The sequence below is a fragment of the Gossypium raimondii genome, chromosome 13, assembly GCF_025698545.1.
Source record: "Gossypium raimondii isolate GPD5lz chromosome 13, ASM2569854v1, whole genome shotgun sequence".
NCBI lineage: Eukaryota > Viridiplantae > Streptophyta > Magnoliopsida > Malvales > Malvaceae > Gossypium > Gossypium raimondii.
In genome coordinates, this window is record NC_068577.1 from 30,741,016 (window position 1) to 30,767,124 (window position 26,109).

The window sequence follows — 26,109 nt, forward strand, 5'->3', positions numbered from 1 at the left end:
TATATATTTTATAATTAACTTTTTATTTAAAAGTATTTTTTATTATTTAAATTAAATTCGGGCAGAATTAAGTTAACCCGAAGTACAAAAATCCTTGTCTAAGCCTAGCCCAAGTCAAGTCTAATATAATCTAAATTTGGAATGTTGTTATAGATGTCTATAACCTTTAAAATTTTGGTAAACAAATAGGGTTGTTCTAAAAAAAGTTGACTGTAGCAAAAATTTAATGACTATCATTTAAATCAAGACTAAATTTTCGAAATACAAAAACTAAAAATGATCAAATGAAAGTATAAACACTAAATCCACAATTTCAACATATAGATGCAAACAAGATGCTAGCGCGATTGAATAATTATCAAGTCGAACTCAAGCTCGAGGTTCAAATTTAAACATTATAATACTTAATTTGAATGACTTACGAAATTAATCTGAACTTAAGTACAAAAAATAATAAACAAACTTAATCAAATACTCGAACTTAAGTTCAATTATGTCTCGAACACAAAGATTGATGTTTGAGTCAGAGTATTGAATTTTGAATTTGAGTGTCTGACAAAAACTTTTATCCGAGTGGGGCAAGTTTTCATTTAATTTGATAAAAATTGATTATATTATACTCATCAGACCCAACAGATTGCTGAGCCCATCCATCAAACTTGTTGGATGTCACATAGCAATTCCTCTTGTGATCAATGATGCATTCACTATTTGCACTTACATTGCAAATCTCAGTAGTGTAATTGACGAGCTATGAGAGCCATGTTAACAAAAATTAGGTCCCTAACCCTAACCCTAACCTCAAACAACAAAACAGACAATGGCAAAAGCAGAAAAATGAGAGATACTAGAAGCTCCTTCATCTTTCATTGTCTATCTGCCTGCCATGTATTGTATATCCATATAAATTTTCTTCTTTCAACCACACATATGAACTCAATCAGGTACCTTTCTGCGGCAGTGTTTCGAATGCAGAAACAGTATTCTCAAACTTAATCCGAGGCAAAGGAGCACCACTTTGCTTTATAGCACAAGCCATTTTGTCCTCCAGAGGGCATCGAGCTTTCAGCATCGAAAATACATGATTGTTCAACCTCCTCGCTTTCTTCATTGCTTCTAACATGCTATCCCATCCCTTTTCAAATAGTAATGCCATTAAAGATTGACCAACCAAAAAGGCAGCAACAAGTTATACATGAACAATCAATGAGCATGTGTGAAAATAAATTCAGGTCATTTTGGCTACACAAGCCTCATTGTATCACGTCACTCAAAACCACAACTGTAGTGATAATCCGTAGACTCATTTCTGAAATAGCTATTTAGCCTGGTCATAGAGCCCAGATCTCAACTCAAAATGAGTAGTAAGTACGGAGAAAATTGTGAATTTGGTTTTCGATATACATTAACAGACAAACCTTCGGTTAGAAGCAATCATGCAGAATAAGGAATTTTGGATCCTGTACCTGGCCAGAATGAGGACTTTTATGTGTTTGCATGATTGATGCAGCTTCAACTTCCGCAACATTTAGGATTTGGTATGAAAAATCAAACAGCTCGAAATGCAGCTGCTGGCCGAGCAAGTATATTATGGTACAGCCTCCCCAAGCAACTGAATCCCCCAGCATATCATGATTGTTAGGCTGTAATTGAACAGACTGTTCTAGATATCCCTGTGGTTCAAAAAGAAAAAAGGTGTTAGTAGAAGGCAGTAAAGTCAATACATTTTTAAGGGTGAACAAGGTGTAATTTTGCTACTCCAGCTCTTCATTTTCCTTAAAGTACTTGCATATGGTTATACATATTCCGATGTTGGTTTAGTGATAAGATCCTGCAAATATATGAACTAACCAATCTAACATCTATATTTATCGGATAAAAAAATATGCCCAAAAATTTAGAATTCAGAATAAAATTAACAGCGAGTCCTAAAGGCAAAATACTATAAAAGCAATATCTTTTTACTTGGAAGATCAAATTACAGCTATTGGAATGATGTTTCGAAATTAAGCAATACCTAAAAAGTGCTTGGGTTGAATGATCTCTACATTTTCCAGAAAAATTCAGTAGAATCTTCAAGATAAAATTGTGACTAGTTCATGATAAGGTTAACATCAGATATTGTTTTTTCTAAATTATGGGATCATGGCAGTCTATTTTATGTTTTAGCAATAATGTAACTCAAATGGGAAACAAATAATTATCAAACAGACATACACACATTTATCATAGATCCCTCTTAAAAGTTTCAGACCTTGCGAGATTATGAATTCACATGTTGAGATCAATCATGAAAGATATGGATATATTCATGTTAAGGGTTACAGAAAGTTGTTCCTTACAATTTGGAGGCCACTATATATACGATAGAAATCCTTTGAGGTTGTGATGTCAATGAACCCAGTCTTCGGGGCAGCACTCCATTTACTGCAATATTTATCTAAGGCTGCACTTGTAAATGCAAGGGCATATTCTAACACACTTCCAGTATTTAAGTTAGCCTTGTACAGAAGATCTGCAGCACAAGGAAGATACAAGAACCTTTAGAACAAGAAGCTAAAAGAAGAGTTTCACAAACCTGGATATGGCATAAAATTCTACAGGCAACATAGAGATAAACGCTAAAACTTATTCAAGAGTGAAATATTATTAACACACTTACTGCATCTTGCTATATATAACTGTTTGACCACCTATTCCACCTCGAATGCATTCAACATGTTTCATTGAATAGTTAAGAGGTCTGGACTCTGGATTGGTTATTGTTAGGCATCCAACTCAGACCAATTGGCTTTAGGTGGAGGGGCCCAACTTTAATTATAACATCATAGGAACCCAGTACTTAACAGACGTGAGATAACACCACTTTACACTTTCCCCTACGTGTAGCTCACGGGACCTACACATGGACAACCTCACCAGGGATCTTCAACCTCAGATGGGGTTAGGCAATAGAACAACATAACAAAACCTATGCTTTGATACCATGTTAAGCATCACACCTAAAATCAATTGGCTTTAGGAGAGGCTCAACTTTAATATGAGACCATAAGAAAACCCAACACTTTAACAGACAGAATAATATCTCTTAAGAGTTACAAAAATAGTTTTCTTGATTTTCACTAAACTGTGTTAGAATTTTGCATGTTTTCCTATTTCAAAGAGACATGGGCACAAAATTGTTCCTAGATTCAATTAATTGATAAATTTCTTTTGTTTAGCAAATGTTAAGTGGCCTTAATGAATCATCGGAAATTTGGCCATAAACGAAAATCATAGGAATACTAAACTATAGGCACTACCTGCAGCTTCTGCCTGCTTTGACATTGTATAAAAAGAGGTTGGATTTGGGCACCTAGGGTTTGACACAATTGCAGCTGTAGCAGATTTGAAGAGGTTGACAACAGGACTCTCTCCAGCATTTTGTGAAAGCATTTGCCCATCTGCACCAGGAAGCAAGCCCAACCAAGGTGCTGTTTGCATGAAATGTGTGGTATCCAGCTCTCTCTATAAAGGAAGCTTGCAACGGTTAGATGCCAAAAACAACATGAGTTCCAATCAAATCAGAAACTGATGCAATGAGTTATTGATTATAATTGCGCACGCAACACCATATAAGATTGAGCGTAATAAGATACAATATATAGATGTGTCCATCAGGTTTCTGATAGGACCAGAAGATAAGGTAAGGAAGAAGACTTCACCACCCCCATAAGTATACTCAAACGTCATCTTATATATGCACACACACTAGTATAGTGATACTAAAACATCCTTGAACTGATTTACTAATCTTCTATCCATTCTAGAAAGGGCATGAACCAATCATATAACTGTCTTATACTTGAAATACCCAACAGGAACAAAGACTGAATTATCATGAAACCACAAGTACATTCACAACTAAGTTACACGATAAGTTAAAACTCATTAGTATACTGTGGCCTTCTATTTAGATTAGGCTTTGGCACCTATCAGGCTATTACAAATTTATTCTAGGCTTGATCCATTACTTTTAATAGTTATACTTTCAAGCGAAAGAGTTAGCTATATCTTCAAGGATTTCTATGTCATATTTATCCCCTGCAAGTAGTTGGGGTAACACTCAATAATGAAGAATTCTGGAACTAACCAAAACAATATCAAGGAGCCCCATCCAATATAATACACTTCCAATCTCTTTTATTCCGCGAAGGACTTCTGCCTTGAGCTCTGATTTTGTTCCCCAGCTGAGTTGCTCTTTAACAAGCCTCATACATCCTACACAGAGAGAAATCTGTATATAAGTGAATTGACAACACGAGATACCACTTACACCCATCATTCCAACCACTAAAAAGAATACAGAGATAATAAAGAGGCATATAAAAATTCAATACCATACACAAATCATGGCCAGATTTGAATCTTGAAATTTCTTTTTACAACCTATCTAGCCAAGAATAATTAGCAGAAAGAATACAGAGATAATAATGATGCATATAAAAATTCAATACCATACACAAGACATGACTAGATTTGAACCTAGAAATTTCTGTTTACAGCCCATGTAGTCCAAGAATAACTAGCAGTGCACAGTGATCGTCTGAACCTAGAATGAAATTAAACAACATTTTCTTAAAGAAAATTTATTTTTGACATGAAATGAGTTAAATTTATTTTTAACATGAATTGAGTTCTGTTCTGTTCCCTTAAAGAAAATTTACACACATATTTCCCATCAGTGGTATTCTGGCTTAGCACTGAAGTTCAGGGACAGGAATAAAGAAAAGTCCACCAAATCATTTCGTGAAACACAATAAAGGTCACCAAAATCGCTTTGTTTACTTGCTCTAAGTGATAAAAACTCCCATGATTGCTCATTAAAAATGCATATCTTGCGACACTTCTTCGAAAGTTTCTCTACTTGGCATCAATAAACATTTCAGAAAATCAACACATTAATAAGTAGCTCCAACTTCATAAAAATGTTCTTAAATATACCACGCATCTGTATTTTTGTAATTGAATGAAAATAAACAATTTAGCATTTAAACCAAAACACCACTCTCTGGCATCCATAACTTCACTGCAATCAGATGAAAAGTTATAATTATTATATCAATTGAGGCTTAGCATTTTGATACTGCATAAAAGAAGTACCCTATACTATTACATGAGGAACAATGATATAAAAAGGAGTATTCTTTCAATACCATTTGCATACAATCAATATATTCAGGAAGAAGTATGCTAGAAGGAAAAGATAAATAACACCAGCTTCTACCTGTCACACCCCCATCAAAAGGAAGAAGTCCAATAGATTTCGGCAGTGTTTCTTGCAAGCCTGTGATCATAGGCTCAAGTGTGGCAATCTGAAACATGCAGTGAATCAAATGTTAGACTTAACTTCCACTAAGCGTGCAACCTGTATATGATATATTTGAAGGCTCGAGATTATAACATGCAAGGATTGGAATAAATTATCATTACAGACATCTTGACAGTCAATAATGCTTCAAATATGAAGTATAAAGATTCAGATAAAAGAAGGCATAAAGCAATTCAAGTATAATGCTGAACGTTAATAAGTTAAAAAATTTAAGCTCTGATCACTGCAAAAGAAGTAGAACTTCAGCAAATAATGCATACATACCTTGTTTGATATATGATCTAGTAGTGCTCGGATAAGCCATGGCAAGGACCTTGATCCTAGAAGTTTAACAAGAGAAATCATGTGTGGAATCCCAAAAAAGCCACTATGCAAACGCGCAAAGCTTTGATGTGCAGAATTTAAATCCTGCAATTACCATAAAAGGGAAGACTGTAAATATAAGCCAAAATGTTTTAGCACTCTATTTGCTGATATGTCAGCCCCAGAAAAGAGGAAACTAGTTCACCAAAGTTCAGTTTCTTTTGCAATGAACATTAAAAAGCTCACAAATGTAGAACCAAGCAAAACAGCAATCAATAATAGCTTCTTACTTGAGTACCACAGTAGAAGTTTGGCTTGGCATGTGGAACTGATGGCTTTTGAACAGGAACAAGAGGAACTTTTGAAGATCGAATGAATCGCTGAGTAGTATTGCAAAGGATAAAGTTTGGCAGGAAATCACTTTGCATCTCAGACCAAATCTAACAGAGAAGTGGAAACCAAGCATTCAGTGACCAGTAATCCAAAAACTATGAGCTAAAGTTACACCAAAAGCTGGAAATTTCTGTTGAACCTGAGAAGCTAGTCGACTAGAAAATGACACAAGAGAAATGTTCTCCTGCATCTCATTCAACATGAGACTGAAGGGGTCTATTGAAAGATCCTTTGAAAGCAATTCATGGGAATGCTTTAATATGTCTATCAGCTTTTCTAATTCCTGCAATAAGAGATCATATTTATCACTGGATTATGAAACACATAAAAAACCAAAAAGAAAAAAAGGTAACTACTTACCACTATGGCGCATAGATCCTGAGACTCAAAACGATCAAAAAGAAACTCAAGATTTTCTCTGAAGACTTTGTTCATCCGTTCAGCAATCAGACTTCTTAAATCAATAGTCCTCCCAAGTAACTGTACATTGCAAAAGTTGGCAACAATTGAGAGTATTAGACTAAAAGACAAATTGCATAAGTATTTTTTAATAAAGAAAAAGACATGTGACATGAACCATAACCCCAAATAATAACACAAGGAACCAGAAAATTCTGATGCAATATGCTTAAGATATTGTAGAATGAATATCTTACAACATTGATCATAAAAGATAAGTTCCAGAAAGAAATGCCGAGAGTGCAAGAAAACAGGTATGGAAGTATGCTCCCCGAATTGATAGGAGTTCAAAGCATAGAAACCCAATCACTCTAGATGGTACTAATGGAACTAGTCAGGGAATGCTATCATAAACCAAAACTACATGACATAAAATGACAATATTATGTTGATAAAAAAAAACTAGTAATCGAATCCAAAAGAAAAATGCATAAAATGCTAGTCAAAGACATCAAATATAGTGGTTTAACCACATAGACATCCAATTAAAAGATTTAAAATAGTACTTCATCCACAAAAGTGTAAGTTTACAATCTACAATATAAGCCATAAACTAACTAAGAAGAATATAGAGAGGAAATCAGGAAAATAATTAAAGACCTGAGAAATAAGTTTGCATTTGAATGAACACACATCATTTCTAGAAGCCACTGAGTTGTTCGGGAGACATCAAGATAAAGCCATACAAGCCACTGTACTTAGACAAGATATGAATTTTTTTATAGTAAGGTGTCTACTAAGCTAAAAAAGGTAATTACATAGTTACCTTCACTCTAGTCATCTTTAGAAGTGAAGTAAACCGCATAGGCTGGATAGAATACTTTTCTCCATTGTCCAAGGCAAAGAGGAATGAAGGATCAAGCAGTTCACTACAGAATGTGAGAAAAGGTCAAGTTGGCTTTAGTTTCAAAGTTCATTAGCACATACATATGTATCTCAGGCAAAAAGACATACCTAGCAGACCAGCTCTTGTAATATGTGAAAATAGCTTCACATAATTTTGTAACAAATATATCGAAACAATGGTCCACCTATGGAAACAGCAAAAGATCCCAAAGGACAGTTGAATTGGTCTTTTATTTATTTCAGATGGATAAAGTTGATATAAGAAGAAGGATGTCTACATCCATGTTCACAGGGAATAGGCAAGAAGTCATTTTACCTCAGCCTCAATTTCATCATAAAGAAAGCGCTGCTTCAGCACAACCAGTGCATGCTGTGCTGAATCATTATATATGTCAAATGGCATCAACACACTTTCAAGAAGACCAGCACTTTGGGACTCAAGCACATGATCCACCAGCATCCAAGGAAGGGAGCACTCTATTGGAAACTATAAATGGATAAGAAACAAGTTATCAATGAAAATCAAAGGGAACATTGAAATAAGAACCATAAGGGGAAATTCATTGAGGCTAAACTATATACATAAATAATCTGAAGCTCTCTCAAGCCTAGAAAATATACTTGAGAAAATATTAATAGGCAAAAACAGGGTGCACATGAAAACTGTGTGCTTAACATAGTAGAGATGGCAGTGGTAAATTGTAGATCACAATTCTTACAAAATTTGAAATTCCCATTAACAAATCTAGGAATATTCCAGACAACAAAAAGAAGGCACAGCAAAATGCTTTGTGCTTGCAGCAGCTGTAGAATAGAAAACTTGAAAATCAAACAATGTACTTAGTGATCAACGCATATTTCCAAGATGCTTTCGGCTTCTCCACAGCAGAAATCAAAATCATGTTTAACTGGTGAAAGTCTTATATTAATTATTTATTTATTCATCCTTCCACGCGGGGGGCTCTTAAGATGCCAAAAATAATCAGCAGAATAGCATTTTGACAAGTTAGGCTGGTCCTCTCTGCTGTAACAAGAGCTTCATGTGCTAAAACGAATTCAAAAAGAAATAGGACAGACCATGTAATAAGCATTTTATTATTATCTTTCTTACTTGAATGACACGAGAAGACTCCAGGTAAAATTCTCTAAACCACAAGAAACCAAGATCTGTCAGTGTTGCAATAGTTGCTGCAGAAAAAAAACATGACAATAAGATTAGAATAAACGAATTTATATACAACCATTTTCCATCTTGGTTAGAGTTATGGAACACAATGAGAGTAACACTAGGGTTTAGAAGAACCTATAAGAAATAGCAGCATCAACTCTATATACATGGGTGTTAAATGTGTCCAGACAAGCATTTCAACTTGACATAATGTGGTCCTACGAAAAGGACTCGTTCACATGAATTAAATCAAACAAGGTCATATAACTTAATTGGGGTTACTACATAAATCCATTTCCTTCATTCTGCAAAACATTATTAACACGTGTAAGACAATATGTCAATCCAGGTGCTCAATTTACTTCTCTTGGCTAATGCCAAAGATTTATCTTTTTCCACAATGACAAGGAAAGGCAAACATAGCTTTTCTTTTTTGCATGCGATTATGGCAGAAACAGAAAGGCCAAATAAGCATGGTGTGTTAACAATGTCTGTAAAGTTATTATGAAAGAGGCATAGTTTAAAACCTTGGCAGGGAATCTATGTAAAAGGTACTATAATTGGAAGTTGAATGCTTTATTTGTTTTTCAGTTTTTGAAGAAACAAAAGGTTTGATGACACCATCCGTATTTATGGATATGGGGAACAGATAAATAGCAAAGAGGAATGACCAGAAACATGCAACAAGGAAAGAGCAACATAGCTGAGGGCCGGTTTAGAATGAGGTCATACTGATGCTCAACTAGGCTAAACAGCAAATTACAGTCCTGAAAACCTCTAGCATCAATTGAACCCATAGAAAAAACTACCTTCACAGATAATTCCAATGGATGGGTACAAACTTACTAATCTTCCCTCAAAAAAGCCAGTCTCCAGAAACTGTAAAATGTACAAATGAAAGATATATATGCAAACATGTCTGCCTACCTATATATATAGGTATGCAGGTATCACATCAAGAGAAGTCTAAAATGAAGAAGCAAGTATGCATAGCAGCAGAAAACAAATCTACCCCCTAACCAATTAGAATCATTTTTACTCCAATTTGTCACTCAAAACTGAAGCAATTGCCAATATAGTGGTAAAAGCCAGCTACAAATACTTGAAAGTGATCTCTGCTATTAGAAATACAGACATTGAGACAAAAAGGAGCTGAATGCAGATAAGTAAGAAGATACCTGAATAATCCAATATGTGCAAGAAGAAGCTTAGCTTGTAAAAGAAAGTTTCCAACTGCTTTAAGTCATTAACAGGAATCTCAGACCCACTGTTACCAAAGAGGCCCCCAGGCTTCCTTAGATTACCACCAGAGACGACCTCATATATGAGAAACTGCAAGCAATGAACCTGAAATGGGGGGAAATTATGTCAAGGAGTGGTTTTTAACTTATGACAGCATATGCATTTGCTATGTTATATTGTAAAAATTACAAAACATTTAATTTTATTCCAAAAGCTGCTTCCATACAAGAAATATCAATATACGATAAACTTAAACCAAGAACAAAAAGCTTTGGATTGAGCTATGTATTCATACTGAGCCAGTCAGTTTCTGTAGCATTACTGCTATTCTTTGATTGGAATTTTTTCCAAGAGGAAGAAAATTGGTCCACAAAAGAATGCATGCTTCTAAAGAAAATGAATTCTGATACTTATGATTCTTTACATTACACTAACGTGTCCAGGATGAAATTTGTTGGCACTTTGAAACATTATGGGCATAAGACACTTTATTCATATACAAAGGGTATTAAGATGTTTAATTCCAACGATGTGGGACAAATATATATACACCAAGTATAAATGCTACAATATAGTGCAAAGGAGAGGGCTCGCAAAACCAAATAATCACAGCATGCATAAAAGAACTTGTAGGGAAGAAACCTGGGCTGCTGTAGGTGCCACTGGCCTTGGATAAAAGAAGTTCCCTCTACTTTCATCACCTCCATGTTGTAAAGACTGAAACTCGGAGTCAGGCTTGTTTGTGTTTGCCATCCAGTCTGCTGAAAGGGTCCGCATATCTGAGAGAATCCTGGAGAAAAGCAATTGAATAGATAACATAAGCAGTTGCCAAATATTATTTGGAAAATTTACACTAGTTTATAAGCATATTTATCGAGTGAACACTTCATGATTTCCATGTGAATGTTCTGATAGAACAAAATATTGATATGCTTTCCTTGAGAAGATCACTGATCCCAAGGGAGAGGGGGTTAACATGTTAAGCTTCCTCAATTTTGAAGATGCAAATGTAGTAACATAGGTTTATATTTAATAAGCTTCCTCAATTTTGAAGATGCAAATATATTAAGATAGGTTTATATTTAATACTACCAGTATTGCAAGCATATGTTAGCCAAGAGTAAACAATAATTACTTTTTATCTAATTATGAAACCTACAAATATAGTACATTTTCTCTATTGCTAAAGATAACATAAGCCTTGGAATGACACAGCAACAAAATTAAAAAATAACATTAGCGGTGTTGAGATTCAAACAAAAAATTTTAAACCCAAGATACTAATTTAAAAGCACACCTTGACAGATCCTTTTTCTTTTTAAATGTAGTTCGCAACATGGTAGCTAATGTATTTTGAACAAAATCTTGGACTTCTGCGTGTATTGTTTCCCACAAAGCATCAGCAATCAATGTATCAGATCGCTGCATCGTTGATCCAACACTCTTTATGTAGCTAACAAGTTCAACAAGTGCTTTCCTTTCCTCTGCACTATAATTATATCGTACAACCTACAAGATAATTCCATTTCCATAAAAACTCTATCAAGCAAAATATGGACAGCAAAAGTTGGCAGGTATCTCAAACAAAGAACATATTAAGCTAGTTCTAGTTCATAAGGATTTTCCTTCAAGTAAACTTCTAAGAAACCATCTCAAGTGAGCACAGCAGCACTGAGCTTCAGCATATTAAAACTCAATGCCAGAAAAAAGATAAATGTTGCTAATAAAGCTGAAACTTAAGAGTTTCACATCTTAAACAGAACAAAGTAGAGGATACAAAACTTAATGCAAAAGTTAGGGAGCAATGATGCATTTTAAGCCAAGAATTTTTTCTCCAAAAATAAAATACCTTCTCATAATCAGAATAAGATGATGATAACTCTTGTGAATCTGAAGGACCGACATCTTTGCATGGGCGAGAAAATTTCCATGCACATTGTTCCCAAACACGTGCAGTCCATCTACTCAATAGCTGGAAACCTTCAACAACCATATCATACATGTTTCCTTTAACTTCTTTGCACCACTCAACATCTGCACCATCAGTAGATTTCAGCAGCAAAAGCTGTACAAAAGAATTTGAAGAAAGGAACAATAATGGTTTAGAAACAGATAAAAAGGTTCAGCATATGATGAAAGGGAACTGAGGGACTCAGATTGAAGAAGCACCTGATTCATAGCTGAGGCAAAACGGATAGCAAAATCATCATGCTCAGCACGGATGGCACCAATGTGATTGACAATCAGATAATGCCTCTGATAAGTAATTATGTCAAGGTTTTACTAAGGCAAGAACTGAAATTTTTCCAATGAACAAGCTGATAGATATGCGACAAGACATTTCATAAGTTCTTAAACAGAAGACAGAGGTGGAATATTAATGTGATACAATCAACAGTATAGTTTAATGACCAAAATTCAACATTTATGACTTTAACTTATAGGCTTAGTCTAGTACCTCAGCCATTGGAGTGGAGATAAATAAAATCCCACATCTATTAAGTTGGGATGACCCAGACTCATAAATATGAAAATGGTCTCTTTACCTATCACCAGTTCTTTTAGGTTGGATTCCAATCTAAAAATTCAACAATGTACCAGAGCAGGCACAGCTCCTGTAGTGTCTTTCATTTGTTATGGATCAGAACAAAGACTAATTGCAATGAGTGTTTTGCAAACCACGACCTAATAATATTTTATAAAAGTGCAAGGATATTCTTGTGCTTCTCGGGGTGGGAGTTCATGAGGTGATGGAAGAGTGAGAAGACGAGTTTGGCTGGAAAACTTTTGGAAGTAATTTGACAATTCTTTCAAAATTGCAGTTGGCGAAAGATGAAGATCTGGGAATGCAGGAATTACTGGATCATTCTGCACAAGAAATGGAAGCTATTAATTCAACTGTGCCAACTTGCTAATAAATATACAAGGACAAAAAGATGTACTAAATGATTCTGCTTCCCATATGGCATTTTAGGCCATCAGCAGAGACAATACCTTAAATATATTGATCAGTCTATTTATTTTCACCCTCTTATACAGTGATTCACTATCTTTCTCCGATGATGTTGCCATGACAACAAGAACAGGCAACACTCGCAGAAGCATGTGTCGCTCAGGAAACAGAAGAGCAAAATCCAGTTCCAATGACTCAACAGCAAAGACTATAAGAACCTGAAGGATATCCTCTACACTAAATTCAGTCAAGGACCTCAATAATCATTAAAAATAATTGTGCAAAAGAAAAATTAAAAAGAACGTCACATGGATTCTACACTGGGCCTTAATAGAAAAAGGCATACTATTTTCCTCAAAAACTTGGCTACAAAATAAACATTTGTCGAATAAGGTTCAACCTGGATGTCAAACATTGTTCTTTTAAGGCCACATGCAGGGATACAATAATAGAGACTAAATTCACTAAAAACTTGCATCAAATAGGATACTTGTTCACACGGAACATCTCCACGTGCAAGTTCAATAAAATAGCCCACCTTGTGCTTAAAAAAATCTGTAAAAATAACACAATAAAGGAAACAGTTATCATAATGAAAATGGTAAGCAAAAATAATGTTTCTAAACAATCATCATAGATGAAAACAAAGAGCCACCTGTAAATCATCCAATTCCTCCCTCATAGAATCAGTATCTGGCCACTGAATGCTGACTTGTGTGAATGTCCTGTTGAAGCGGGAAGATGTCAGAAAACATTTTTAAAATATCTGTGAAGGAGATTGCCCAATGTTAAAATCAATTCTAAAGATTTCTGGAATACCAGCAATAAAACAAATTTTAAGACCACGAAATAGTGAATTTGAACTTTGATGATCAACCAGTAACTTTGAACTTAAAAATTTCTTAAATCGCAAAAGAACCATATCCAATATACTAAATGAGTTTTCATGAAAAAAAAAAGTTGCAGAACCATTCAGTGTATGGTATTTCCGACAGAGATTCAAATAAAAGTTATCAGGCAATAGGCAAGGGTCCTACGCAATGCTTAGTTACATGTTTTCCGCTTGTTTACATTTTATAAGCTTTCGGTTCTCCAAGTTTTGATTCAGCACTTATTGGTTTTCACTCTTACAATCTGAAGTGAAGTAATTACATACCATTTGAAAATCTTCATTTCAATGTACCTATAAGCTGCATTTCTACAAATGTCTGAGTGAAACAATTTAAGGAACCAGACTTCTCATCCCTAGACCTTCTCTATTCTGATTTCCTCATATTTTGACACATTCAAAAACAAATTTAATATTCTGCTTAAATCAAACCACTCCAAAAGCCCCTGAAATAGACTTAAATATACAATCCCTTCCCTAAAATCTGATTGATGATAACCCATGTGACATCTAACCTAATACTAGATTGCTACACTTCTAAACATTCTATTCAGGTTAAGAAAGCCTAAACCAGTATGAAGTTCATTTTACAATCTAAGAGAGAAACACAACCCAAATATGGCAACATGCAATAACTAAAAATCATTCTTACCTCTTGTACCAAGAGAAATCATTAGGTATGCTTGCTTTAGCATTTTTGAGATGATCAAGTTGCACCAAAACATCAAGTAACTTTAACATGGACCTGAGAAAATAAAAAACAAATCATAATTAAGGCATCTAATAAGAACAGTTTATTCTAATATCAACACTTAAATTATAACAAGAAGGTTGTATATTATTATATTAGTAGTACGCTATGTTGATCACAGAAAAACAAACAAGACAAGGTTCTCAAAGGAAAAATAAATAAATAAAATAAAAAGGAGAAGCCATCACAACACACCAGAGGTGAGTTATTGTAGGGCCATTAATTCGTCGCTCAGGCCTAGAAAAGCGTTGCATGTCAGCAGCAAGCTGTGTTACAAATTAACAGTTATAAGAGAAAAACACAACCTTGAGGGAAAAAGAAGGAATATTGAGGAGGAGGAAAAATATCTGTATCATTACTTTAGTCGCAGCTGATGCTTGCCATCGCTGTATTTCACGCAACCGACTCATCTCCAAGTCCAGAACTTGATATGTTTCTAGATATAAGTCAGCTTGACTATGCTTCATAGATTCAGGAAGCTACAACATCATACACAACAAGGGATGAATTGCATAAGAGAATTAAATTCCAAAAGTACAGTGCTTTTCTCATTAAAAGAAGCAGATCAAAGGAACGTTTCTCTTTATGATGTTAATTGGTATCATGACGTTCACCTTAAAATAATTGAAGTAATTCTTTTTTGCCTCAACTAATGCTAAAATACCTGAGGAAGTGCTTTGACACAGCTGCGATATGTATAAAGCACTGATGCCATCTCCTTCCCATCCTGGATAAGTGTGTTCTGCCATGCCATCAAATAAAAGATCAGAGACAAAAACAAAACACTAAAAAGTATATCAAAATTTTGCAATTAACTTTAGACTCTAACTAGCTTGGGCAAAAAATAAGTATTTATGCATATAAGCAAAAAAGGAGAAAAATAAAATAAATTGACATACAAGCTGATTGAGAGCTTTTGTGTCCTCTGTAAGAGACAAACGATAAGCAGAAACATCACTATACTCTGAAAAAAAAAAGGATCATCAGTAATGCAAGAAGAATTTTTAAGAAAATGCAACTAAGCTGAGAAAAACAATAAAAGAGAAATCAAGCAACGTCAATACTATAAGACCAACAAACAACCAATTTACTACTAATAAATTGCATCTATTCCAAGCATATCTCTTTATTACTCCAAAAAGAGACCCGCAAGTCAAAGTTTCATGCAAATCAAAGTTCTAAAACCTCAAGTTCAAGTACTGCAATGAACATATATTCCATTTTTAAACTAAATCCAATGAAGAAAAAACCCTTAAATCATAAGAAAACACACACACACACACACACACAGAAATACCAATTGGACTGATAGTTGATCCTCTTTCAGTTGAGACCAAAACTGCTGGTCCTTGTACTTCTGGTTGCTCATCCTAACAAAACAAAACAAAAAAATTAACCAATAATGCATGGTGAAAGTTTTTTTTTTTTCAAATTGAAAAAAAGGAGCACTAGATGCATTTTCTCCAGTAATTTGCTTGCAAAAAGTTAAATTTGATTTCTTCAAATTTTCTTCAAATATGAATAATTTACGTTTCTAAAAAACTACAATTTAAAAAAAATAAAATGCATTATAATTTCGTAAAAAAACAATAGAAGCCATTTTAGAAACAAAGTTTTAGAAATTAAATCAATTTCTTCGAAACCAAATTAATGAAAGCAAAGCTAAAAATGAAAAAAGAAGAAGAAGAAGTTAAGTATGAAGAAATTATTTACCTCTAGGGAGAATGTGGATAAAGCTGCAATGGCTTCTTCAACTGGAACTGCTGCCATTTTCAAAACAAATTGTTTCAAAATTTCCCCCAAAAAATCCGTTCAAACATCTAAGCTTTTTCAGCCTTTTAAAATATCAACATTTTTGAAGTGATTTCTTTTAAAATTTTATTATGGCTGTAAAAATGGGAACGTTCGATCTCCAGTGAGTCGGAATCTGGAAAGGGTGTCGAAAAGTGAGTTGATGGCTCGAGACTTCAACGATGCTTAATAGATGTGGAAGCTCATTTTCACTAGATTGGACACGACTTTATCTTCAAATTACGTCAATGCCATTATAAAATTTTTTTGCGGTATGTATCAAAATTGAGATTAATGTAATCTTTTATATTTTAATAAAAAACATATAAGTTTAAATTTTTTATTGATAAATTTAATAGTTTATATGATTTTATATTTCTACCATTAATTTTTTATGTACATCATTTTCACCTTCTGCTATATTTTTCCACTTTAGTCAATATTCAAATGTAAAAGATAAAAACTGTAAACTGTAATTCTAGAAGAGTAGTTAGTTGATTCATAAAAGGACCATTATGTTGTATTTAAGATGGTACATGAATTCATAATTTACATTTCTCTCTCTTGCAGTTAAACAAATGAAATATAGCTTTGAGGTAAAGCATGGCTGAAAACTGGCTTCCACTACGGAAATTTGGGTTCCCACTAATTGAGTTTGTGTGTGATTCAAGCAATAAATAAATAAACAACAAAGAATTTATTTGGATTAAGTATAACTAATAACAGCTTGTTTGACTTAGCTGACACCACGATTTTTGTTTACATTTTCAACCAAATAGTATATTGCTTGGAGTCACAGTCAATTAATTATGACTTCAATTAGGGTTGCAAGATTTAAACTCAAGTCAAAGCATATTTATTTTTAAAACATTAATTTATTATTTTAATCGATCAAATTCCTTTAGTCATGAAATATAGTAAGAGTTCAACTCTCACCTATAAAAATAAAGCACATTTCATGATAATTATTTATTCCTTAAAAATAGAGTCCTGATTTCACAAAAATAAATTTCAATTATGCTTAAACCAAGTTTTAAGTCAAGTGCCAACATTTTTAACTGCTACCACATAGGGTTTAAGTATCAAAATTTTGATATATTTTAACCGTTTCTATCCGTTACTAACCAGTAACTTGTTCCACTGCATACCACCTCCAATAAGTTGATATAATAGTTTAATATTTTAAATTAATTTCTAACTTTTTTTATTTCCTATAGTTACATTTAAAATATATATAATCATTTAATTTAGTTTTGGAATTTAATTAAAAAAATTAATTTTTTATACTTGCATATAAGTACATTAATTGAAGTATATATGTATATTTATTTATTTTAAAATATCAATAAACCCATGTCGATATATCAAAACACGTCTGTACCGAAACGCATCAATGCCAGAACAGTACCAGATCAAAAATAATCTATCCACTGGTACGATACTAACCGCCTTAAGGAAGTGCTAAATGGCCACGAACCCAAAAAAGAAAGGCTTATGCTACTTTCTTTCCTTATTTTTCAGTATTATTAATGATGCTAGCATGGATGAAGGATACTGTATAATATGAAAAAATTAACAAAAAATTGAACATTCCTGTACCCCACATACATTCATATCCATCACTAACCTGAGTCCTAACACAAATTACTACTATGCAACATGAAGATAGGATTATACACCTGCTGTTATGATGATGGTGGTGGTGGTGAAGATGATGATGTATCATTCCCAGAAGTGTCCATCGTTTGTCTGGCAGAAATAACCCTGTCAAGAGTTTGATCAGGGACTGCGATTCCTGTAGTCTCAAGGTCTGCAACAATGGCGATGGCAGCATCTAGTTCTCCCAGGTCAATACATAATGAGATTGCTTCATCATAGAGGGGACTGTAACAAAAGAAACAGAATTAGATGGAGAGCTAGTCTTGAATTAAACAAACTATGCTATAGTCACATAAAATAAATTCCAAAATCTGGCAGAGATCTGAGTCAACGGTTTTAACTGTTACTTAGAATCGGATGCAAGAGTCAAACACCAGTATGTGTCTGCCATGAGCATTATTTAATTGTTTCTAAGCATTTCCACAAATAGGAAGGTTCTTAGAGGATTATATCCTCCTGTCCATGTCTGACAACATGTAGGACACTGGCCTTAGACACGAATACTTCAAGAAAAACAAGGAGTCGGAACAATAGCTTTCAAGTACGGCTAAATTAGTAGTGGCATCCAGTAAACCAAAAAATTGAGCTAAATAATAGAATTGATTTTCCATTAATATGTATAAATTTAATAATGTCTGAGTATTTCAAGAGGATTAATAATAGCAATCTATGTTTACCCAGACTGAAGTCCCTAAAGTACTTGTGTTCACTACATATGACCTTTCGAGCGTGGTTATGAAAGAATGACCCTACAAATATATGAATAAACTTAAAATGTAGAGCAGACCTGTTTCAAATACATACCCATATCTGACACCCAGTCCAGATAAATGTCTCATCCCAATTTTGACAAGTAGACTCAAGTTTCAGCCTATTCAACTATTTGACAGCTCTTGGAGGATCATATCCTTTACCCGTTTCTAGATATGTATCAGACACTAGTGTCGGACACAAGTACTTTAAAAAAAATGATGTAACACTTTAAATCAGCATCTTAATTCATCAGATAAGGGAACATCACATACCTCCCAAAGACAAAACCAAGACTGTGCGTCTTCTGCAGGATCTTCAAGAAGGCTGATGGCACAGGAGCCTTAATGGCTGCTCGCAATATCATTGCACAATCCCCAATGGTGGGTGTTCCACCTAATTCTATGACCTGAATAAAAAGTTAGGAAATTTCATTAGTTATTGTAAGAAAAATAAATGCCAATACTCGAGGGAAATGGAAATGATCCTATGTAGCTTCAACCCTTCATTTTCCATGGATTACACATGTCCGACACTAGTGTCTGACACATATTCAGAAATCGGTATAGGGATATGTCACTCTAATTGGTCCTCCAAATACATGTAGAACTTAGAAAAAGCTGAGCATGCTCATGTCGGACACATATCCATAACAAACACTCGCACCCAAATCCAACATAGAAATGGTCTAGCTTGGGTAAAAAATGAAGCATATCAATGCAATTTCAAGAGCTGCCTGATCTAGAAAGCAAGAAAACTAATCACAGCAGAAGCGTATGATGGATAGAATATTCCCACCAAATTAAGGATTTTGGATTACAAAAAAACAGATAGAAATGTTGATGAAAAATGAAATGTATATGAACTAGAAGAAAATATAAGATATTACTATTGAATACACGAGTAAACAGAAAATAAGAACATGCCTTTTGCATTACTTGAATTGCCAACTCAACTTCCCATTCCTGCGACCATCGTCGAGGAGGTTTATTTTTAAGTTCTCGCTCCCATGTCCAACCCCAAGCATCCGCTATAGTGTACATGTCTTCAACATCGAACACCTTTCTATCTCTCATCTCTTGAAATGCTTCGAAAATATCCTCAGGAAACCAATCTTCATCATCATCATCCTGTATCCACATGCAAAAGATGTATCAATGTCCCAAGTTCTAAAAAAGTAAATTTTGACGGTAAACCACTTCTATAAGCCGTAATATATCAAACAACATTATCTTTGTTACCTCTACAGATACTCGAGAAGATCTTCGTCTTGATTTTTTAGATCTAGTAGTTGTTTGGTCAGAGTCTTTCAACAATTGAACCCCAATCATTTGGAGAGGCTTCTTAGCTTCAACTTCCTTATCCTTAATCCTATCCACTTCTCGGCTTTCGGTTTGTTCTACTTCTTCCTCTTCCTCACCTTCCTCCTCTTCGATATCCTTTCCAGCATCTTCTACAACATCACTCTCATCCAGCTCATCATCTGCAGCTTCTGATTCATCTTCATCTATCAGCTTCACCTGATTAACATTCAAACCTTCTCCAAGAAACCGGCGTTTCCAGAATTCTGTATTTCCTTCTTCCAGCTTAATCCGAGAAATTAACTCATCTAGCTCCTCATCAACCTGCAAGAAATACACAATCAAACCAAAAAATTGTTTTACTTAAATGCATTGATATGCAAATGGTACCATAACATGAATAAGAAAACAGATATTAATAACTTATAACCTCTTCTTCTTCCTCCTCCACAGGAGGAACCCAAAGAGGCCGACCACGCGAGCGATTTATTCTCCTTGCTTTTTGGACACGCTGGTAAAGAACATTTCTTGTTCCATCGGTTGGTAGACCTTGAGCTTCAAGCTCTTCCTTTAGCTCAGATACAACCATCTTACTAGCAGCCTTGGGTTTTAAAACATTCTGGTCAGGACCTTTTATTATTTTCCTCAACCTCTCCACTACTCTCATGTAATCAGATTCTGTTGCATCACCCAAAGCTGCAAGTCCTTCATTCTGCAGGGTTTTCAAAAGCTTCCGATGGTATATCTTCCACTCTTCTAGACATCTTTGCTTGAAGGAGGTTTCCATAGGGTTTGAATATATAAATCCTGTAGCATCAGGATCCAGAGGTGTTTTTCCTCTTCGAGGCACCCATCGTTTGCGCTCACCTGTAAGCCCACCCTCTTCAATGTACCTGGGAGAATAGCATCATTAATGATCAACTTACCGACAGAATTGTGGAACATATTTTGGGCAAAATATGGTATGCTGAATCTTCCAGTAACACACAGAATGCATGATAGGAGAATTATAAGTTAAGAAATTATAGAACCAGATTTTACTGTTGATTAGAAGGCACACCTAGCAATGTAATCAATCTCATAACCAAGTTCAGCTTCTTCTTGCAGAGGTTCAATCCATGAGCTAACTAGCGTTCGATATTTTCTGCTCAGAATCATAGCTCTTGGTGGAATAGGTTGGTTATCTTTGGACATAGCTTCTAGAGCTTCTACCAATTCAACGACTCTTCCTGATCCAATCATAAGTACATGGTGATAAAATTAAATGTAAAACAAAGAAAAATTAAATTAAATGGCCAGATAGAACAGATTACAAGATACCTTCTCGGCATAATGCTCGAAGATACAAAGAAAGTGGATCATCAAAGTTTCCTTCATTGTGCAACACTATTGTTCCCCCTTCATAGTTCTTTAGTGCACGAAAATGACGAATAGCTTCCCTTACAACACAATACTTGGTAAAACACTCCACTAACAGCCTGGCATATGATGACATCAGGCATTACAAACGAAAAAGCAAATAGTAGGAAAAAGAAAAAGGATATAGTACACTATGATAGTTGTGAATTGATGAAGATGTAAAAAACATACGAACACAGCATTCAAGTGCACATTTCATGAGTGAAATTTAATAGAGAAGACAAATCATAGCTGGTTTTGCGTAGAATATATTTCCAAGTCAAGCAAGCTAAGTTAATAAAACTTTGAATCACAGAAGCTACCAAGTAATTACTCTCAAGTAAGACAAATAATACATTGTTTGAGCACAATAAAACATCAGCATATCAACGCATCTATTCATATGAAGGGTAATTAAGAGTGAACCCCCAACATTTAAAGCTAACTTCTGTGGAGAAATTTTTCTGGCAGCAGGGTATCCATCCTAAGTTACACATCACAATAAAGTTTGACAGAATGCAACAAGATCATATACACAATAAGACCATGCAATACCTAGAATTACTCCAAGATGTCTTTGGGGCAAATTTGTCCATGGGTAGAAGAAAAAAAGAAAAAAAAAGTAGATAAATCACTTAAAATGGATGGATTGGGCAATCACAAGCGACAGTTATGAGAAGTGCTTCAAGTCTTCAATTTGCACAAAGCTTTATGCACTTTTATTATCAACATCACCTACTTTGGAGCATCCAGAGTTTTGTGAATTGTAAGTTATGGGAAGCAGTACTATAGTACGAACCCTTTTTCCTAAGCTTCTCAGACTTCTGCCACGACAAGGAAAGGGTGGACAAACACCTCTAATAGAACTCAATCTCAACTTGTTTTAGGGTTGCAAGAATAAAAGAGAGAAACTATGCATACCCTCAAGGAGCACAGAATCCTCTCTTTATAACAGCTCTAAATTTTAGTAAATTCAGCGACAACTCAAGTCAGGTTTCCATCTAAAAACCTAGAGATTCAGAGGAATGACAAATAGAAGGTTATAGTCAAGCAAAATATACCAGATTACCATATGAAAAGAGTAAACAAGTAAAGCAGTCCAATTAAATTGGAATATTGTTTGCAATGATTTGAAGATAAAATAATATAATAAAGTGTATTTACCAAAAAAATGTATCAACCATTTAGAAATATAACAGAAAAATAAAAAATTGCTTACGCGTAGGTTTTCACATTAGGCTGCAAACGCTTGTGGTCTTCAACCATCATCCCAAGTAACTCAGCCACATCTTGCACCCTGCAATTAGTATCAAATCCGAAGTACACAATAATGTAAGAGGGTCTCTTATATCATATACAGTTATCTGCAATTTCATAATTTTTTAAATTCCATTCATGGACTTAACTTAGTAAGGTTCCTTATTGACTCAAGAACCAATTCTATGCTATTCAAGTTTCAATATGAAAATTACCATTTCATGCTTATACCAGACAGCATGACTTCCAAAAAAACAAACAGAAATGTATATCTACATCAACAATACCCCAAATAAAGAAAACTGGTGTGGCAGTGATGTGATATATAAATCACCTGTCATAAGATTCAGCTCTAGTATATGCTTGGATCACCCAATTATATGTTTCTGTGTCAGGTTTCATATATTCTGTTAAGACAAATACAACAATATATGTTATAGAAACCCTGGAAAATTGGAGCGTTTTATGTTGTCAATGTTGACAAAGCAACAAAATGAAGCGAAATAAACGCAAACCTTCTCCATATTCCATGTTCTCAAATGTTGCAAAAGCTATTTCAGGAATCCCACATGTGGCCTAGGAAAAGGAAGCAGATTAAATTAGCAGCAGATCTAACAAAATGGGAAAAGGATTCCAACAAACAGAGACTAAAAATGCTGTCAAAGACACCTATAGTATCTCTTCCTTTCTTAATGAGACATCACAATTCCATTATTATTTGAAGGATAAGATAGACAAAATCACCATAAAATACCATTGTCTCATTTCCAAATAGTTGGCAACAAACAAACATTGCAAATTACATGCACTTAACAAGATCAGAAGAATCCAGAAAGTTTGAAAGATTAATGCAAGCTACAAACTAAATCAAATGCAAATAACTCTTTACTAATTAATAAGAGCATTGAATTGCAAACTATCAAACTCCATTGGAAAGGTCAACAAAAAAAGTTGAAATGCCGTACACATAATCAGAAAACTCACTTGCACACTAAGGAGACAATTGAAATGAAAAGTTGTTGCCATCCGTCCTGCAGCTTCCATTTCGTAGGCGATTTCTAATGCATTTGAATGATCACCAGCTTTACAATCTTCTTCAATCATTAAATCATAGAGCTCATTCGTAGCTCTAAGCCCACCTTTAGCACCCTTCAAAAACACGGCATTGGCATCTTCCAGATATTTGTTCCTTACAAGCTCCTCTGCCAAACAAATTTCAACAACTTAGAATAAAATTTATCACCATCCACATATATAAAACACATAAAAATTATAACTCATCGAATTCTATTAAGCATTGTACCAACAAGAATAATCCAAGCTTGACGAATATCATAGTTTAACTTCTCCATTGCTGCAAGGACTTCCAAGCCTTTGGTTGCAAGGCCTTTAGAACCGAACAAACGGACCATTGAAACAAGCGTTTCATGGAGAGGACGAACACCCACTCCCAATTCCCTCCTCAATGCTTGCAGCTACATTCCAAATTCCCAAAATTTTGCTCAAGATACTACAAAAGAAAACTAAAACCCATTCGAGTTTTTAATCTAAGTAAGCCAACTTCATTCATTTCCACCACAAAAGAAAAAAAAAAACAGTTGAGTTTTTAATCAATGGAAGACAATTTTATAGATTCACACTGAAAGAGAGTGAAAGTTTTTAATCCAAAGGGAGGGGGAGCCATTTTAATTTATTTCCACCGAAAAAAGAAGACAATTTATGGAAAACTTAGAACATTTACCGCGCCTTCAACATCACCATTAAGAACGTGAGCAACGACAAGCCCATGGAAGGACCTGGGACCGGGAGTGAGGCCGGCGGCGATCATGTCGTAAATGACATCGGATACACCTACAGTGTCTCGGGACCTGGCTTTCTGCATGAGCTCTTCCATGAAGGTGAGACGGAGCGATTTCTCGAGGGCGGAGAGAGCAGTAGAACCGTTTGAAGAAGAGAGAGTGGCATTTCCTTCGTCTTTGTTTTGTTGCGGTTGGCGCTTTTTCCTTCTGGATGATGACTTCCGCTTCTGGGTGGAGATGGTGGCGAAAACTAAGGCGTTGCGGTGGCCGGAGAGAGGGGGCAGAGACGGGGGAAGAGCGTGAGAGAAAAGAAGGGACATTGTTTTTGGATTAAGTGGATAAGAGGGAGGGACATTCACAGGGTTTAAGGAAATTAAAATTAAGAAAAAACCGGAGGGGTTTTTCTTTTTCGTATTGAATGCTGGATAGAGAGATAGAGAGATACAGAGAGGGGCACGTGACTCTAAACTTGTTTTTCTTAGTAAATATTTGCTGATATACTTACAGCACGTTCGGTTCGCTGTATTGGAATAGAGGCGTAATGGATTAGAGGTGTAATAGATTAGAAGTGTAATGGAATAGAATTGTAATAGCAAATCAATTGTTTGGTTGAATGTAATGGAATAAAGGCGTAATAGTAATCTTGTGTTTGGTTGAATGGAATAGAGGAGTAATAACATAATGGAAAAAACTAAAATGACTAGAATACTCTTACCATAAATTTGTTTCGGTAAATGATTATTGTTATTGTTATTTAAATTTTAATAAGATTATTAATATCAATAATAAATAATTTAATCATATTTAAACATAATTATTATTAAATATATTATAATTAAAATATATAATTTAATAAAATTCTTAATAATTAATATTCTTATATGAATTTACTCAAATCATAATATATGATACTATAAAAGATAATTTAACATAATTATTATTAAATATAATTTAATTAAAATATATAATTTAATAAAATTCTTAATATTAAATATTCTTAGGTGAATTTACTAAAATCATAATATATAATAATATAAAATATAATTTAAAATGATTATTATTAAATATAATTTAATAAAATATATAATTTAATAAAATTCTTAATATTAAATATTCTTATATGAATTTACTAAAATCATAATATATAATACTAAAATCATAATAGATATATAATTTAATTTTTGAATGAATGCAAATGATTCACTATGAATGTTTCATTCATAAGATCTCCCTTGCTGTAACTTCTTCCTAGATAAAAATTGAAAAACAATAGCAAACAAATAATTCAAAGGATTTTTTCATTAATTTTATAAATGTTAATTGGGAGAAGCAACTCCAAAAATCATCATATGTTATAAAAAATTCAGTATTTATGAGCTAAACAAAGGAGCTTGATGATATCCCAATATACAGGTTTATAAAACTTGATAGCAATCTTCCATCAAAAGGGTACGGATGAAGATAAGAGATGGTGACATTTTGGTAAGATAAAGGTTCCAGGACAGCTTAACGCCCCAAAAGCGCAACACGATCCTTCTGTACTGCCTGTGTCAGGTTGATGTCAAAGAATTTGAAATTTTCGTGGAAAAATAGGGAATTGAATCATGGTTCTTTTGGTAGCGGCAGAAATTTTGTAGGAAGAATGAGATCTGGGGATATGAAATCTGGAACAAACTTTTTGGGTAGAAGAAAGCAGGATATTTTGGTCTCAAAATTTTGGGGTGAATAAATCAGTAAACGGTGAATACTAATTCCTTGCCCCCACCCCTGAATACCTAT

At 34.3% G+C, this 26,109-nt stretch overlaps 2 protein-coding genes across 3 annotated transcripts; both read right to left on the bottom strand.

Annotated features, from left to right (window-relative positions):
* Positions 1-563: 563 nt before the first annotated feature.
* Positions 564-16,331, bottom strand: LOC105782643 (protein PIR). Its single transcript, XM_012607511.2, has 30 exons — positions 16,089-16,331; positions 15,673-15,745; positions 15,275-15,339; positions 15,040-15,117; positions 14,735-14,854; positions 14,571-14,641; positions 14,277-14,369; positions 13,391-13,460; positions 13,226-13,290; positions 12,777-12,972; positions 12,499-12,650; positions 11,952-12,045; positions 11,632-11,847; positions 11,080-11,291; positions 10,425-10,572; positions 9,719-9,887; positions 8,484-8,560; positions 7,689-7,859; positions 7,481-7,557; positions 7,293-7,395; positions 6,428-6,547; positions 6,207-6,350; positions 5,965-6,114; positions 5,636-5,779; positions 5,267-5,354; positions 4,133-4,260; positions 3,303-3,507; positions 2,343-2,515; positions 1,467-1,673; positions 564-1,135 (listed from the first exon to the last, which is right to left on the bottom strand). Exons 1-30 carry the CDS (start codon positions 16,143-16,145, stop codon positions 941-943), a joined length of 3,861 nt encoding a protein of 1,286 aa, XP_012462965.1. The 5' UTR covers positions 16,146-16,331; the 3' UTR covers positions 564-940.
* Positions 16,332-17,707: 1,376 nt separating this feature from the next.
* On the bottom strand, positions 17,708-24,731 carry LOC105783342 (uncharacterized). Of its 2 annotated transcripts, none has more exons than XM_012608746.2 (13): positions 24,273-24,731; positions 23,835-24,006; positions 23,516-23,733; positions 23,047-23,107; positions 22,866-22,938; positions 22,494-22,571; positions 21,197-21,354; positions 20,937-21,105; positions 20,307-20,769; positions 19,817-20,200; positions 19,502-19,705; positions 18,851-18,984; positions 17,708-18,050 (listed from the first exon to the last, which is right to left on the bottom strand). In XM_012608746.2, the coding sequence occupies exons 1-13, from the start codon at positions 24,648-24,650 to the stop codon at positions 17,852-17,854; spliced, it is 2,691 nt and encodes an 896-aa protein (XP_012464200.1). In that variant the 5' UTR covers positions 24,651-24,731; the 3' UTR covers positions 17,708-17,851. The 2 variants fall into 2 exon arrangements, with proteins under 2 accessions (XP_012464200.1, XP_052482676.1); XM_052626716.1 differs by having other exon boundaries at positions 23,835-24,054; positions 24,273-24,411.
* Between the last annotated feature and the right edge of the window lie 1,378 nt (positions 24,732-26,109).